Source organism: Acytostelium subglobosum, assembly GCF_000787575.1.
Source record: "Acytostelium subglobosum LB1 DNA, scaffold: scaffold10, whole genome shotgun sequence".
NCBI lineage: Eukaryota > Evosea > Eumycetozoa > Acytosteliales > Acytosteliaceae > Acytostelium > Acytostelium subglobosum.
Genome location: NW_012236523.1, coordinates 777,426 through 791,626, shown reverse-complemented (window position 1 = coordinate 791,626; position 14,201 = coordinate 777,426). Strand labels below are relative to the sequence as shown.

General features: G+C 44.7%; 7 protein-coding genes across 7 annotated transcripts; 5 read left to right on the top strand and 2 right to left on the bottom strand.

Annotated features, from left to right (window-relative positions):
* Positions 1–186: 186 nt before the first annotated feature.
* On the top strand, positions 187–1,243 carry SAMD00019534_057360 (hypothetical protein; the record flags this gene model as incomplete). Its single annotated transcript, XM_012899227.1, has 2 exons — positions 187–726; positions 797–1,243. Coding segments are annotated over 2 exons (987 nt in total), but the record flags the coding sequence as incomplete, so codon positions are not given.
* A 229-nt stretch (positions 1,244–1,472) lies between these two features.
* Positions 1,473–3,353, top strand: SAMD00019534_057350 (hypothetical protein; the record flags this gene model as incomplete). The annotated part of the gene is made up of 1 exon (XM_012899226.1): positions 1,473–3,353. A coding segment is annotated over one exon (1,881 nt), but the record flags the coding sequence as incomplete, so codon positions are not given.
* Positions 3,354–3,714: 361 nt separating this feature from the next.
* On the bottom strand, positions 3,715–4,506 carry SAMD00019534_057340 (hypothetical protein; the record flags this gene model as incomplete). Its single annotated transcript, XM_012899225.1, has 2 exons — positions 3,715–4,332; positions 4,408–4,506. 2 exons carry the CDS (start codon positions 4,504–4,506, stop codon positions 3,715–3,717), a joined length of 717 nt encoding a protein of 238 aa, XP_012754679.1.
* A 1,053-nt stretch (positions 4,507–5,559) lies between these two features.
* SAMD00019534_057330 (hypothetical protein) lies at positions 5,560–6,359 on the top strand (the record flags this gene model as incomplete). The annotated part of the gene is made up of 2 exons (XM_012899224.1): positions 5,560–6,042; positions 6,123–6,359. 2 exons carry the CDS (start codon positions 5,560–5,562, stop codon positions 6,357–6,359), a joined length of 720 nt encoding a protein of 239 aa, XP_012754678.1.
* A 53-nt stretch (positions 6,360–6,412) lies between these two features.
* Positions 6,413–8,464, bottom strand: SAMD00019534_057320 (hypothetical protein; the record flags this gene model as incomplete). Its single annotated transcript, XM_012899223.1, has 2 exons — positions 6,413–7,281; positions 7,501–8,464. The coding sequence occupies 2 exons, from the start codon at positions 8,462–8,464 to the stop codon at positions 6,413–6,415; spliced, it is 1,833 nt and encodes a 610-aa protein (XP_012754677.1).
* Positions 8,465–9,157: 693 nt separating this feature from the next.
* SAMD00019534_057310 (hypothetical protein) lies at positions 9,158–9,992 on the top strand (the record flags this gene model as incomplete). The annotated part of the gene is made up of 2 exons (XM_012899222.1): positions 9,158–9,444; positions 9,521–9,992. 2 exons carry the CDS (start codon positions 9,158–9,160, stop codon positions 9,990–9,992), a joined length of 759 nt encoding a protein of 252 aa, XP_012754676.1.
* A 241-nt stretch (positions 9,993–10,233) lies between these two features.
* Positions 10,234–13,929, top strand: SAMD00019534_057300 (hypothetical protein; the record flags this gene model as incomplete). Its single annotated transcript, XM_012899221.1, has 3 exons — positions 10,234–10,486; positions 10,550–10,913; positions 11,001–13,929. The coding sequence occupies 3 exons, from the start codon at positions 10,234–10,236 to the stop codon at positions 13,927–13,929; spliced, it is 3,546 nt and encodes a 1,181-aa protein (XP_012754675.1).
* Positions 13,930–14,201: the final 272 nt, after the last annotated feature.

The window sequence follows — 14,201 nt, the reverse complement described above, 5'->3', positions numbered from 1 at the left end:
GACTTCAATGATTATGGAAGTCAGATATAATCGTATTTACATCACCAGGGATCACTGGCGACTCATTGATCGGTCACTTTTTTGATCTTGAGGAAAATTGAGAAACTCGAAATTCAGATGTTTGTCCATCACTCGATCAATCTATCGAACAAGCAATCTTACTTATACATACATACATACTTATAAGCCGTCATCATGGATCCACTAAGAGAGATAAGAACGAGTACCAAGTGGGTGACAGATCAGGCAACACATGTTAAGATCAATGATGATTGTATGCTAAAGGAGTGCAATGACTTTGTGGAGAAGCATCGTCAGAAGCCACATAAAGAGGTGTGGGCCGACAATGAGTTCCACTTCTGCAATGTCGATAGGAAGCAGACGGCGACAGACCACTCTACATACCTCTCAGAGGATACAGCCAAGTACATCATAGTGCTCGACTGTCTGAACCATTGCTTCTGGCCTGACGCATCACTCGAGTATCATCACTTGGCCAGAGGACTAAAGGAGACGATTGAGGCTGACGCGCTCGCATTTGATGCTGATCGTCTGGCTCAAGTCACACCGGCCACCTTGCACAAGTGGTTTGGTCGCGATATGCCCAATGCAGAGGAGCGTTGCAGGCTGTTACACGAGGTTGGCAACGCACTGACACAGCACTTTGGTGGCAGCATCAAGAATATGATCCTTTCAGCCAATCACAGTGCATCAGCACTTGTAGATGTATGTTTGATTGTTGTGGAGAACTCAATCAATCATACTGACCATCAACTCGATCAATCAATCAATTTAGATTGTTACTAGGTACTTCTGGGGATTCAGAGACAGCGCAGTGTATCATGGAAGACAGGTATTCTTCTATAAGCGTGCTCAGATCTTTGTTGGCGACCTTTGGGGCGCGTATGAAGGCAAGGGTCTAGGCCGCTTCGATGACATTGATCAATTGACAATGTTTGCAGACTATAGAGTACCACAGATACTTAGATGGATGGGCATACTCGAGTATGGCGATGCCCTTGCCAAGATTGTGGACGGCAAGCAGGAGCTGCCTGTTGGCTCAGAGATGGAGATGGAGATCAGAGCAGTGACCGTACAGGCCGTCGAGAGAATGCGCGATATATTCAACAAGAACCAATGTCATCTACTGGCATTGGAGGTGGACTGGATGCTCTGGGGTAGGGGAGAGGCCATGTTGGACCAGTTGGCACCACACCATCGTACACTTACCATCTTCTACTAGTTATTTATTTAGTTAGTTAGATATTAAATGTATTAGTTAGTAATATATAACAGTGATTGCATCACAATGAGGTGTGTCTTGTACCAGGAGTGAACCCGAACGTTATTTCTTGGAAGAGATCGGTCGATGATGAGTTTCAAACAGGATGGATGAGACAGGTTGGTGTTTAAATAGCTACCTCTAGAGGTAGAGGTAGAGAGAGAGTTGTTATTAGTAGAAGGTAGCAAGGATGAAGACAGAGATAAATATACTTATGAGCATATTGTTGGACGGCAATATCAATAATATTAATAATAATATTTATTGTAGTGATCATGAAGTTGATGGTAGTATTAGTATCATTGATAGTTGTGATTTATCACTAGATACTTCATCAATTAGTAATAACAACAATGATGATAACAAGGATAACAAAGATACCAACAACATCAATAACACTGATACCACCAACAACAAAGACACCAACAACAACAACAAAGATACCAACAGCAGCAATAACACTGATACCACCAACAAAGATACCAACAACAACAACAACAACAACAACAGCTTCTATTGTGATAAACACAATAGGAAGCAGAACTTCATTTGTTATAATTGTGGGACATTGTCTTGTCAGTTGTGTTTGTCCTTGAGTCACTATGGTCATAAGTTTGAACATATTAAGAATATCAAATACAACATCGACAATGAGAACTACCAGGCATTATGGTGTGGACAACGACTGGTGCATCTACAAAAGATAATGCAACAGTGTGGCGACACCTATGAATCCTTGTCCAAGACACATGCAGAGATATCCAATCAGTTTGAACAACTGTTCAAGTTGTTAATGGCAGAGGAGCACAGGATCAAGTCGGCGATCAACGAGAAGATGGCGCACATCGAGTCCACAATCAACGATATCGTCAATGAGATCTGCGACTTCGAGGCCATTCTCAAAAAGTCGCTCGTGATCGATGGACCTAAACTTGCTCAATCCATAAAGGTCATCGCATCCTGCCCATCCATAGATCAGTTCATTGATACATCATTATCCTTTAGACCTGATGACAAAGAGGCAGGAGCGGGCAAAGAGTTACTCACTGACAATGAACTGTTGGCCATGATTAAGAATCACAAACTGCACATGGACCTCGTCCCATATGGTCCTGTATCAATTCTTCGTCTCAGACCTTGGACAATTCGTACAGATGAAGACAAGATATACGACATCAAGAAGAAGGTCAAGACAATATTTGAGTTGGTGGCACCATCCGCAGCTACCGGACTAGTTGCACAGACTAATAGATCACTGGTCAATCATGTTTTATCTTTGGGTTGCAGAGAATACTCAATGTTCTCACTCCAATCAATGAAGTGGTCAATAATTAGGAAGGAAACGAGCGGCCCTTGCAGAAGTGTTCAAACAGCAATCGTCTATGCATCTGGTAGTGCCTACATCTTTGGAGGAAGACAGCATCCATCCAACTACTGTAAATACACTTTGGCTACAAATACAAGCACCTATTATCCCATTAATGGAATCATTGGTTGCAGATCTATCTCTGCATGCCACGACGGCGACAAGCACATATATATCATTGGAGGAGAGCACGAGAGCAAGACCTTGAATAGAGTTGATTGCTTTAACATTGAGACGGTGCAGTTCAATGAAGTTGGTAACATACCTGTTGGCCTCTTTCAATCATCAACATACTTTCTCATTGACACCTTGTACATTGTAGGTGGTATAATGAACGATAACTATTATCACCTTGATATCATCTCATTCAATGTGAGAACACATGTATCAACTGTCATTGTCAAGGATGTCGGTGGCGGAGCACCTGTCCTATCGAGTTGCTTTGATGGATCAGACAACATATTCATTCTCACAGACAAGGAGCTCATCAGCTATTCATTGTCCAATCAACAATCTACAAAACTTGCTAAACATCCAACTGATGGAAAACACGTTCATCGAATCATCTATGACGGAATGTTTGGAATACTCTACATTGGAGGCAAGGGCATGAACTATCGATACTCTGAGGAGAAGTGGACACTCCTTGAAGACAACGATCATATTCCCAATCGAAATATGCTTGGTGCATGTTTGATACACGACTAATATTGATGAAATACATACGCCATTCAATCCATTGGTCTTACAAAACCATGAACAATGTTTGAGAATGACCTTGGAATCAAGGAGTCTGGATGAAGGGTATTCGACTCATCCATTGATGATGGAGTGGTCGACGAGTTTATTGGTGATTAGTACTCTGACAGAGAAGGTGAGGTTATTATGCTCTGGCACTAGCTTTGGGCTTAGCGGTGGCTGGTTTGTCAATCTTGCCATCACCATCTTTATCTTTGTACTTGCTGTCTGGGATGCCATCTTTGTCGGTGTCCTTTGGCTTGGTAGGAGCGGGCTTTGCAGGTGCTGGTTTGTCGGGCTTACCATCACCATTCTTGTCGACAATCTTCTACTTCTTAGGAGGGATAATGATCTCCTCATGTAGTTGCTCCAGCTTCATTGTCTTCTCAAGTTTGCCATCACCAAACATCTCTCTCTGGAGCGACTTCTCCTTTCGTGGTGGACGGGCAGCAACTGGAACTGGTTTTGGCTTGGGACGAGGGACAGATCTGGCGATAGATTGGGGCGCTACCCATCCAGAAGGTGTTGGCAAAGTTTCATCAGACACAGTTCCAGCCGCCTTCTCAGCCAAGTAGGAATCGTACAGGATGTTGAAAGTGTAGAAAGTGCTGTACAAAGTGAACTTTGATCCATTATCATCGTCCCAGTACACGGTGAAACACTTGTCCTTGAATGTATCAACAAATGTCTCAATGATCTCCAACGTATTGACCTCCCACCAGCGCCAAAAGAATGTCTGGCAATAGAACTTGAGCTGGATTGCACCCTCCTCAACCTTGAAGTCGTAGAAGGACCACTTCACATCTCCGTGGTCTTTAAACTTGTACAAGTAGCCAGCATGGTCACCAACAGTGCAGTCGTGAGTAGTGTAGGATTCATCTTTGACCCAAGAGCATACTGTGGTCATGCATCTAAGCCAGCTATCAGCAGGGGTCACGAGGCACACCTAGGTGGTGAGGGATAAAGTAAGTACAACAATTTGAGAGGTGACAATTCAACTCTGCTTTGATTGAATACATACCCTCATATATCCTGGAGCCAGGTACTTTGGATTGGGGTTCGTCCAAACTGTCACAGAATTATGGGTGTTCTTTTGGAGGCAATGAGTTATGTCTACCATCACCATTGAGTTGACATCTCCATTACTTTTCAAAAAGTTTGTCCGGTCCACCAACGGCCATTACCATTGTTCCAAAAGGAATTGGATAATCACATGGAGGTAGAGATTAGTCAGAAGCAGACATATTTGGAAATATTGAATAATCTATGATTCACAAGAATTTATAAAATGATCGATATTTAATAAATATAATGTGAACTTAACCATTCCATGGAATCTTGTTTGTAAGTTGGTAAATATTCCATTATCTAATCCTTGAACATGTACAGATATATTCAAATGTTACCTTTGCATTCCCAAACACTCTTGCAAACATCCATTAGTAAATGTTGGATGTAATCTACTAGGCCTCAATCGAGTCAGGATTACATGTTCGTTTATGTATTGTCCATGTTCTCTTTTATCTTGATTGATTGGTATGGCCGACCATTACCTTGAACTGATTTTTGACAGCCTCCCCTAAGATTTGGTGGCACCGAAAATAGTAATGGGGGGGTGTCAAACTAAACGACAAAGGATGTGACAGGTCATGTCCATTCTACAACCATCTGATGGATCATAGACGAAGAATCAATATTCGCCCGACAAAATATATTTGGCCATTTATGTATGGAGAAGAAATGATATGGTGATTGTCTTGAAGATGTTTGTGAAAGTTTATTTATTTATTTATTCATTCTAAGCTTAATAATAATAATTCTTAGTTATATATAATATATTTCCAAATAATATAATGTATCATTTCCCTATTGCAGCTGTTGTTTGTATCATCGCTTTGTCAAAGGTGATGAAGGCAATTGGTGCTGCCGTTGCTTCTTATGCAGGTGGAAAGTTCCTCGAGTAGTTTACCGGCAAGATCTCTGAAGCCTACAATGGTACAGAGTATGGAAAGGAGGTGAGCTCCGATTACAATGAGAATACTTATGGTGTTGGAAGAAATTTCAGAGTATGTATGATTGATCTATCCACCACTTCCAAGTTTGATAACCATCCTAACATTCAACTACATATGTTGATTCTTAGATCTGTTTGGTCACCACTGCTGACAGTTGGATGAGGAAGGTCAAGATCTATGTTACCCTGAATGGTGCCAATGTGGCTCCTGAGTCTCGCCAAAGTCAAGTTGAAGACCTGATTATGGGTCATAAGAAGGGTCACTTGTACGAGAATCAATTTGGAAATGTACACTGGGACTACGTCGTCATCAAGATTCAACCAGGCATTGATATCACGCTCGCCTTGTTCAGAGAGTCCAGGTTCTGGAACTACTACTCAGTTGGATCCATTGACATTGATGAGCGTCAGAAGGATTTTGAGGGTCAGTGTCTAATGATCTACTGGGACGATGATGATGAGGACCTGTTCAAGAGATACAAACCAGTCTACAATTGCAATGCTATGATCAAGGACTACCTAAAGAAAGAGTTTGATATCGACACCAGTAACATTGTAGCCTCCAAGTCGGTCGGTATCGCCCGTGACGCCCCACTCAAGATGGTCCCTCGTGCACCGAGCCGTCCAGGTGTGAAGCCCAACGTAAGAAGGATAAGTTTGCCGACGGTTCCCTGGAGAAGATCTTGCCTGCCAAATTGTTCCACAACGATGAAGGTCCTCAGGTCAGACCAGACAAGGATGGTGATGGAAAGCCAGACAAGCCAGCCGCAGCCAAGCCTAAGGACACTGACAAGGATGGCATCCAGACAGCAAGGAAAAGGATAAAGATGGTGATGGCAAGATTGACAAACCAGCCACCGCCAAGCCCAAAGCTAGTGCCAGAGCATAATAACCTCACCTTCTCTGCCAGAGTACTAATCACCAATAAACTCGTCGACCACTCCATCATGAATGGATGAGTCGAATACCCTTCCTCCATTTGATTGTCTTCACAGTTCACTCTTTGTCTTGTTTACTGCTTGTCTTGGAGAGCAAGAACATAGTTCAGCATGTTTACATCATTCCTGTCAATGGCGGCTTCAAGATTGTGCTTGTGTATGATTGTTGATCTCTGCTCTAGTTGGATATGGCTGAGGATGGTATCCAATGTCGATACATGTCCATTCATGCATGCCAGTTCAACGTACTTGATCACATGATCGATTGGTGCAGTCTGCAAGGCAGAGGTGATGGTGAAGAGTTGTTCCAACAACTGCCAGTTGCCCAATTTGGTCACTTCGACCAAAAGTGTGTCTGATACCTTTGGTATCTTGTCTTTGTGATTGAGATAACAATGCTTGACAAGGTCGGTTTGGCTCATTCGTGCTGCACGCTCCATCATGTGGCCCAGTATTTCATATCTCTGAGACGGTAGCAAGGTGCAGTGTTTGAGTGCATACTCAAACATGTCGACATCGCCAAGCTTGGCAATGTTTTGCCACGCGTCCACTGTTGAGAAGTTGAGCAATCCCTTCTCTTCGAGCTTGTTTGTGATGTATTGATTGCCAATCATGACGGCCACCAGCTGGAGTTCCGGTTCCTTGGAGAACAATGCTGGCCAGTGCTCCAGAAATGTGAGGACAATGTCCTCTCTGCCACAGAGTGCGGCCACACATGCATTGGACTTGCCTTGCCGCTGTGAGATGGTATATGGCTTGTTCTTGAGAACGTATAGCAATGCCTTTGGCTCGATAACTTTCTCTGGACGACAAGTTGGGAATATCCTATTGTCGCCAGACAAAATGAATGAAAGCATCTCGACGCTATCCAAATATTCGATTGAGGCTTGAGCAAGAAGGGTGACGCCATGGTCGTTGAGGTATCGGATCACCTCAAGACTGCCTGCAGGATTGAGTGAATGGATTGATGCCATGTTGTAAAGTTCTGAATCAAAATACTTCCCCATTGAATGCCTTGTGTGACTGGGGAGTTGTTTCAAGTATCCCATCGCCACCTTGGCTTGAGTGAGATTGCCAAGCTTAACAATCCATTTGAACATGGTCTTCTCTACATTGACACTTTTCGTCATTCTCATGAGATAGGGAATGAGCATGCAATCACCAGTGGTCAAGTAATGTTGCATGATGTAGTTGAAGAATCTGTACTCATCGATATGGCTCATATTAGCCAACACTCCAATGGTGACAAAGGTTAGTCGCGCCCTTTCTCCAATGTCCACCTTTGACACTTCATCCACACATTTCTCTGCACGAGCAATTGATATTGTTGTTGCCATTGACGATGCAAGGTGGTCGCGTGCAGTCTGATTGGTCACGGAAGTATCACGATTGATGAAGCCAAACCGAACGAGTCGCTTCAAATGCTTCACCTGTTCAATCGGAGCCAAATCGTAAAGTGGGCAGTAAGTCATAGTGTAGGTATTGTCACCGTTCCATCCACTCTTGATGTTGGGCATTGGACCAAGGAGCAACTCCTCGATCAGTTGTTGGTCTCCAGTCATTATTATGTGTTGAGCGAATTGGCCCATCTGAGCACACGACTTGATCAGGTCACCAAGACGAGATGGGAAGTTGTTTGGATCCAACACAAAGCGAATGTCCTTTGCCCTTCTTGTTCCAAAGAGATTGGCGGTCACCATTTCATGCTCCTCGATCAATAGGTTATTGTTGAACAGTCCAGTGTCACAGAGATACTTGAGCATTTTGAACTGACCGCTGGTCACGGCTTCCTTCAGCAAGACCTCCAAACGTTTGAATTGAATGGGTTGGGTTTGATTGAGTAGTATCTCAGTGATCTCTATGTTGCCAGCTCGGACAGCCTCTCTTATCGCATCCTGGGACCTGAAGTATGTTTGATACTTGTTGTGCAATGCCAAGAATGTTTCCCTGTCTATCTTCTGTCGACAGACTTTGGTCATTGATTCCTGGCTGGCGTTGATTGGCAGGTCTCTCTTGATACGGTCTCGAAGCAGTCCGAATTGGCCATTACTAACAATCTCGTTTACATCAGTCCAGTGATGATATTTTGGATAGAGCCTGCTGAAGGCATCTGAGTAGAACCACATATCAATCCAAGCATTACGATAAGTATGTTGGTTGTTGAATCTTGCGGTGACCTCCCTAAACAGCACTCTATTTGTCAACACATGAAGAATTGGATTAACTCTTGTAGGCTCTTCCTCCTCCTTTTTGAAACAATCATTGTTGTTGTTGGACATTTGTTGTTGTTAATTTGTTGTTGGAATAAGTTATTATTTGTTGTTGTTGTTGTTGTTTATAACAAAGAATGAATGAATGAGTGGAGTACTCATTATGTAATGCATCATGTTGCGGTCCACATAGATAGTGATGGATGATGTGAGGAAAGTTGAAGGAATGACTAACTTTGGATTCCAGGTCGACTTGTTTGATGAACTTTTTGAAAAAGACACTAAAATTGAAGAAATTAGAGAAGTGAAAGTGTATACTTCATTCTTTCATTCATGTTATTACTCAGCCGATGAAGTAATAATCGTGTACATATATAACATACAACAAACAATATAATAATGTCTTCAAACAACAACAACAATAACAATAATAAGAAGAAACAATATAATAATAAAAATAATAATAAGAGAAATAGGAATGATAGACAGAAACAACCTGATAAAGATGATGGAGCAGCACAAGTACAGAAGGTACCTGATATAGTGGATCTGGTCGTGTCAGGACTTCCCCTGGCAAAGGACTTGGTGACAGTGGATGATTTATATCAAATGTTTAGGAAGGCTGGCTTCATACAGGAGATAGAGGAGGGCGTTCCCCGCATACACTTCCTCGCCGACGAAGCTACAGGCGAGCGCATTGGCAAGGCAGTAATATGCTTTGCTCGCAAAGAGTCACTCCCACTGGCCATACAACTATTTGATGGTGTCGAAATGGTCAAAGGCTATCCCATAACATTGTCACAAGCACAAGGCGAAGAGATTGTCACCAAGACAGACCCAGCACTTGCAGTAAAGAAGAGCAGGCGAAGTACAAGAGAGGATAAGAAGAAAGAAGCGTATGTAATATGATATGATATGACATGAGAGCGAGCGAGCATCGTACTAACTCAATCATTCAATCAATGACACTAGTGATTATGGATGGGGAGAGGCAGAGACTAGAGTAGTTGTGATAAAGAACCTTTTTGATCCAGTCGAGTCGTGGACAAACCCAAACTTCTTTGAAGAGCTCAAGGAGGATATCGAGGCGGGCTGCGAGCGATGTGGAGAGATACAGTCGATCACGATCTTTGAGCGAAATCCAGAGGGCGTGGCAACAATCAAGTTCAAGGACTTTGAGTCGGCCGAGCGATGTGTCGCACTGATGGAAGGTCGATACTTTGCACAGAGACAACTACACGCCGACTACTACGATGGCTATTCAGACTACCATGTCGAGGAGACTGAAGAAGAGCGAGAGATGCGACTCAAAGTATGGGAGAAGTACCTGGAGGACGAAGACAACAAGAAGGATACCGATGATGATAACAGCGATGATGATCAGTTTGTTGATGATGAAGATGTTGGTCCATCTACTACTGTCGCTTCCAAAGAAAACGATTGATTGATTAAACAGTTCCATATTTGGATGGATTGAAAATCAAATGAAATTTCGCAACCGTCCTCAAGTTTGAATTTTGGCGCCACATCTTCGCGCAGCCAAAGGAAGGTCCTTCCTCATTCAATGATTCACCTTCAAGGAGTACATGTAGTTGTAATAGTATTAGTATTAGTAATACTTACATATATATCAATCAACAATGGATCAAGAAGATCAAACACATTTAATATTCATTGTTGAGGAGATGGGTGGTCTTGAAGACCTTCCTCAACAAAGAAGTACAAACAAGAAGCAACAACAACAGACACAACAACAACAGTTTGTAAAGGGTGATGATTGCAAGGCATCATGTGTAGAGTTAATACGATATCTTCGTCGTGACAATGATAACTTTAGAGATGTCTTCCTCACAATTGGACCATGGAACATCATCAAGAACAAGCTTATCCCACTCGTACTCACATGCTCCGATGACACACCTCTAGTCGTTCAACTATGTACGTGTGTCGACATCCCAAGTCAATCATGCATCATCTAACTCATCAATCAATCAAACATAGTGCGTATATTGGTCAAGCTTACGATGCCAATACCACCTGAATCGAATGAGTTGGCGACTCAGGTACATTACTTGTTGGAGTATAAGGCGTCATTCATTAATGAGGACTTTTTAATGATGTTGTTGTCTGTGATGCGTGAGCCAATGATTAGATTGTTCACATCGGCATCGACTACTACAACGACTGCAACCACACCCGAGGCCAAGGCCATCAAGAAGATTGAAGAGATCGACTCATCAATCATCGAGCTCATCCTCTCACTCATCAGGAACATTCTACAAATCCAGGATCCAGACTCTGGCACTGGCGTCATGGTCTCCGAGAAGGAGCATCTCCAAGAGGAGTTCATCCTACTCCTTGACAAGTATGTCTGTCCGCATGGAACCATCCCGCTCACTCACACTCACTGACCGACTCGCTCAATCAATCAATCAATCAATCAATCATCCAGGGTCAAGATCATGGACTTGTTCCTCACACTCTCACAGACGATCAAGGAGAATAGGTTGTTCCGTGCCAACTCAATCTTCTCATTGTTGTTGTTGGAGATCTTTGCCAACATCTTGAGGAATGAACAGCCGTCTGAGGTGTTCCAATCGGTGCAGTTTGAGCAGGGCGATGATAAGATCACAGAGGACGAGCGCAAGCAACGGATGAAGACCGACCCCTTGCTCCAGCTACAAAAGAAGGAGCGCCAGCTCAAAGCACTCAATCACAGCGCGAGCAATCCTTCATTCTCCACACGCTTCATCGGCACGTACAAGTCGCTGGACGCACGTGGCAAGGCAAACATACACAATCACGGCTTGCCCACAGCTGATGGCGCCGCCAACCTCAAGCCACTCACCATAAATCCCAAGTCGATGCAGGCGACGATGGTCGCCAGCATTCAACCCAAGGTGATTGGTCGAGTCAAGGGCAGCGCGCAGCGTTCCAAGTCGTCAGCGCGTCTCAGACGTGTGCTCAAGGATTGGAGCGAGCAGTTCCTCGACGGCTGCTATAACGTGCTGATGGAGATCATCGTGCTCGAGTTTGCCAAAGACAAGTCAGTCCTGGAGATGGATCGCCAGAACTTCATCGCGATCACCCACTACTTCACAGGCTTCACGCTCCAGCTGCTACAGAGCAACAACAGCAACATCGCCAGCCTGGCGGCTGAACAACAGCAACAGCATCAGCGCATCATTGGCAGCCTGTCGGCCACCCTGTCACTTTCCAACTTCAACTTTATCTTTGCGTGCATCGACTCGTACCTGGGCGTGCGCAACAGTCGCTACGTCAGCTACGTGTCGCTCGAGAAGACCGTGTCGACGCTGTGCGTGATGGTCGAGCTGCTGTACTACATGTCCGTGTCGGACAACAGCGAGTACATCAAGGTCTCCCAGAAGATGCAATCAAACATCTATTACAATCGCGACGTCTTTCTGAGGAAGGTGATCGATCTGCTCAAGCGCTACGATCCCAAGCTGCACTCGTCCAGCATGCTGATCGACCTCTGCAACCTCTCCTACACCACCATCCACATGGTCAAGCGTTTTTGCGAGCGACAACAAGGAATCACTGTCAAGAAGAAGGTGCAGAGGCGATCCAAGTCTGTCCAGGACGAGCACGATGTAGATGGCGAGGGCGAAGGCGAGGGCGAGGACGAGGACACAGAGATGGCAGAAGATGCCGAGGATGCCAAGTCAGCCGAGACGACAATGTCATTCTTCTCATTCTTGCTGGACTTTGCCAACGTCAGCGTCATCACAAACTTTTGCAACCTGCTTGGCAACTACCATATGAACACGGACAAGACCAATATGCAGCTGGTATCAATGATCAAGAGTATGATCAGCGAGTTGGACGTCGAGCCCATGTTCTACCGTCTCTCCATCTTCTACATATTCAACAACTTTATGAACGATCCCATCTTGGCCAAAGACCCCAATGCAATCGAGTTGCTCGAGTTGGCTCGAACTGTCGTTGGCAACTTCTTCAAGGCGGCCGAGGAGAGCCAAGGCATGTTCCTCCAGTTGCTCGTCCAAAAGAGCGCCAGCGCATGTATAAAGTCTGCCAACGACATACTCAATGATCCACGCGATTCACTCAATGAGCGCAGCAGAACAAAGAAGAGCAGTAGTGCAAAGAGGAGAGGAGGCAAAAAGGACGAAGACGAAGAACTCTCATCAGACGGCGAGGCTCACATGGATAGCGATGCAGATGACGACAAGATTACACATGGCAATAACCAGCCGGACGAGGAGGATGAGGAGGCAGGCAAGGACACATTCTCATCAGACGAGGAGATTCTTGGCAACAAGGTGGTGGGCCTGCAGTCCAAGCTAAAGGTCAACAGATTCAAGAGATTGGTGAAGAAGATATTGAAGCATAGCGATGGCGATGCCATTCTGATGTGGATCAAGGATCATCTGATCAGTGCCACTGTGGTCAGAGGCAAGGAGACGCTCAAGGGCAAGTTCACAAGACACGTGTTCAGACCCTCCGTCCTTGAGGCCGCCTACGTCAAGAACAGACACGTCAAGAAGCTGTTCAAGGTGTTCCGATTCAAGAGCGTCGATGGACATTTTACAATCCCCGAGAGCAAGCTGTACAGTGTATCATATCTGGCACATCTGCATCAGTTCATTCAGGATGTTGAGGGTGCCGTCATGGACAAGAAAGCCCTGGCAGAGGATGGAGATGAAGAAGAGGAGGTGGAAGAGGAGATCGAGGAGGAAGAGGAGGTTGTGCGAGAGGACCAGACTGCTGCGTCCGAGGATGAAGAAAGCGATGAGGACAGCGAGGAGCCGAGTGATGAGGAGCCTAGGAAGAGGAACGTCAAGGCCAAGGTCATCACTGCTCCAAAGAAAGGAGGAGCAGTATCATCAAAGCAAAAGACAAAGCCAATCGTCAGCAGTGAGGAGGAGAGTGAGACATCACCGGTGAAGGTGCCAGCAAAGGCATCAACCAAGACATTGACAAAGGCAACGGCAAAGCCAGCAGTGAAGGCATCGACTAGCACTACCAAGACAAATGGAGTTGAGAAGAAGAAGTTGCCGCCAGCAAGGACAGTATCCAGCAACACTAGCGACGAAAGCAGTGAAGAGGAAGTCGAGGCAAGAGAGGACATTCCCACCACCAAGCATGTAAATACCAAGTCAACAACTAAGAGCAAACAATCAACCGCCACTGCTCCTGCTCCACCTCCACCAGCAGCTCAAAAACAATCAAGACTAAAGAAGAGAAAGGATATGGAGGAGGATGCTGCTCCTCCTATTCCCGTGGAACAACTACAACCACCAAAGCCAGCTCAGAAATTGGACATCAAGAGACTGAGGAGTCTTGTTGAAAGTTCAAAGAAAGAGAGAGAGAGCCGCGAAGAGGCCAGAGAAGATTGATTGATAGTTTAGAAGAATTAAAGTCCTACAACATGCTCTACTTATAGAAGGAATCTTATTGTTTCTTGGATATTCAAGCAGGCTTTGGAAGATGCCCAAATGGATGATTGCCACTGGTCCAAACATCGTAGTGCTCGCTTGGAGGGGCATCTTGGTAGACCAAGTACTTGTCCTTGTTCTGAATGGATGGGTGTTGGATGATGGCCGAATGAAGCTTGCGAATATCAATAGGAGATTTCGCACCACTGAGTTTGGGATGGATCCTTTCTACT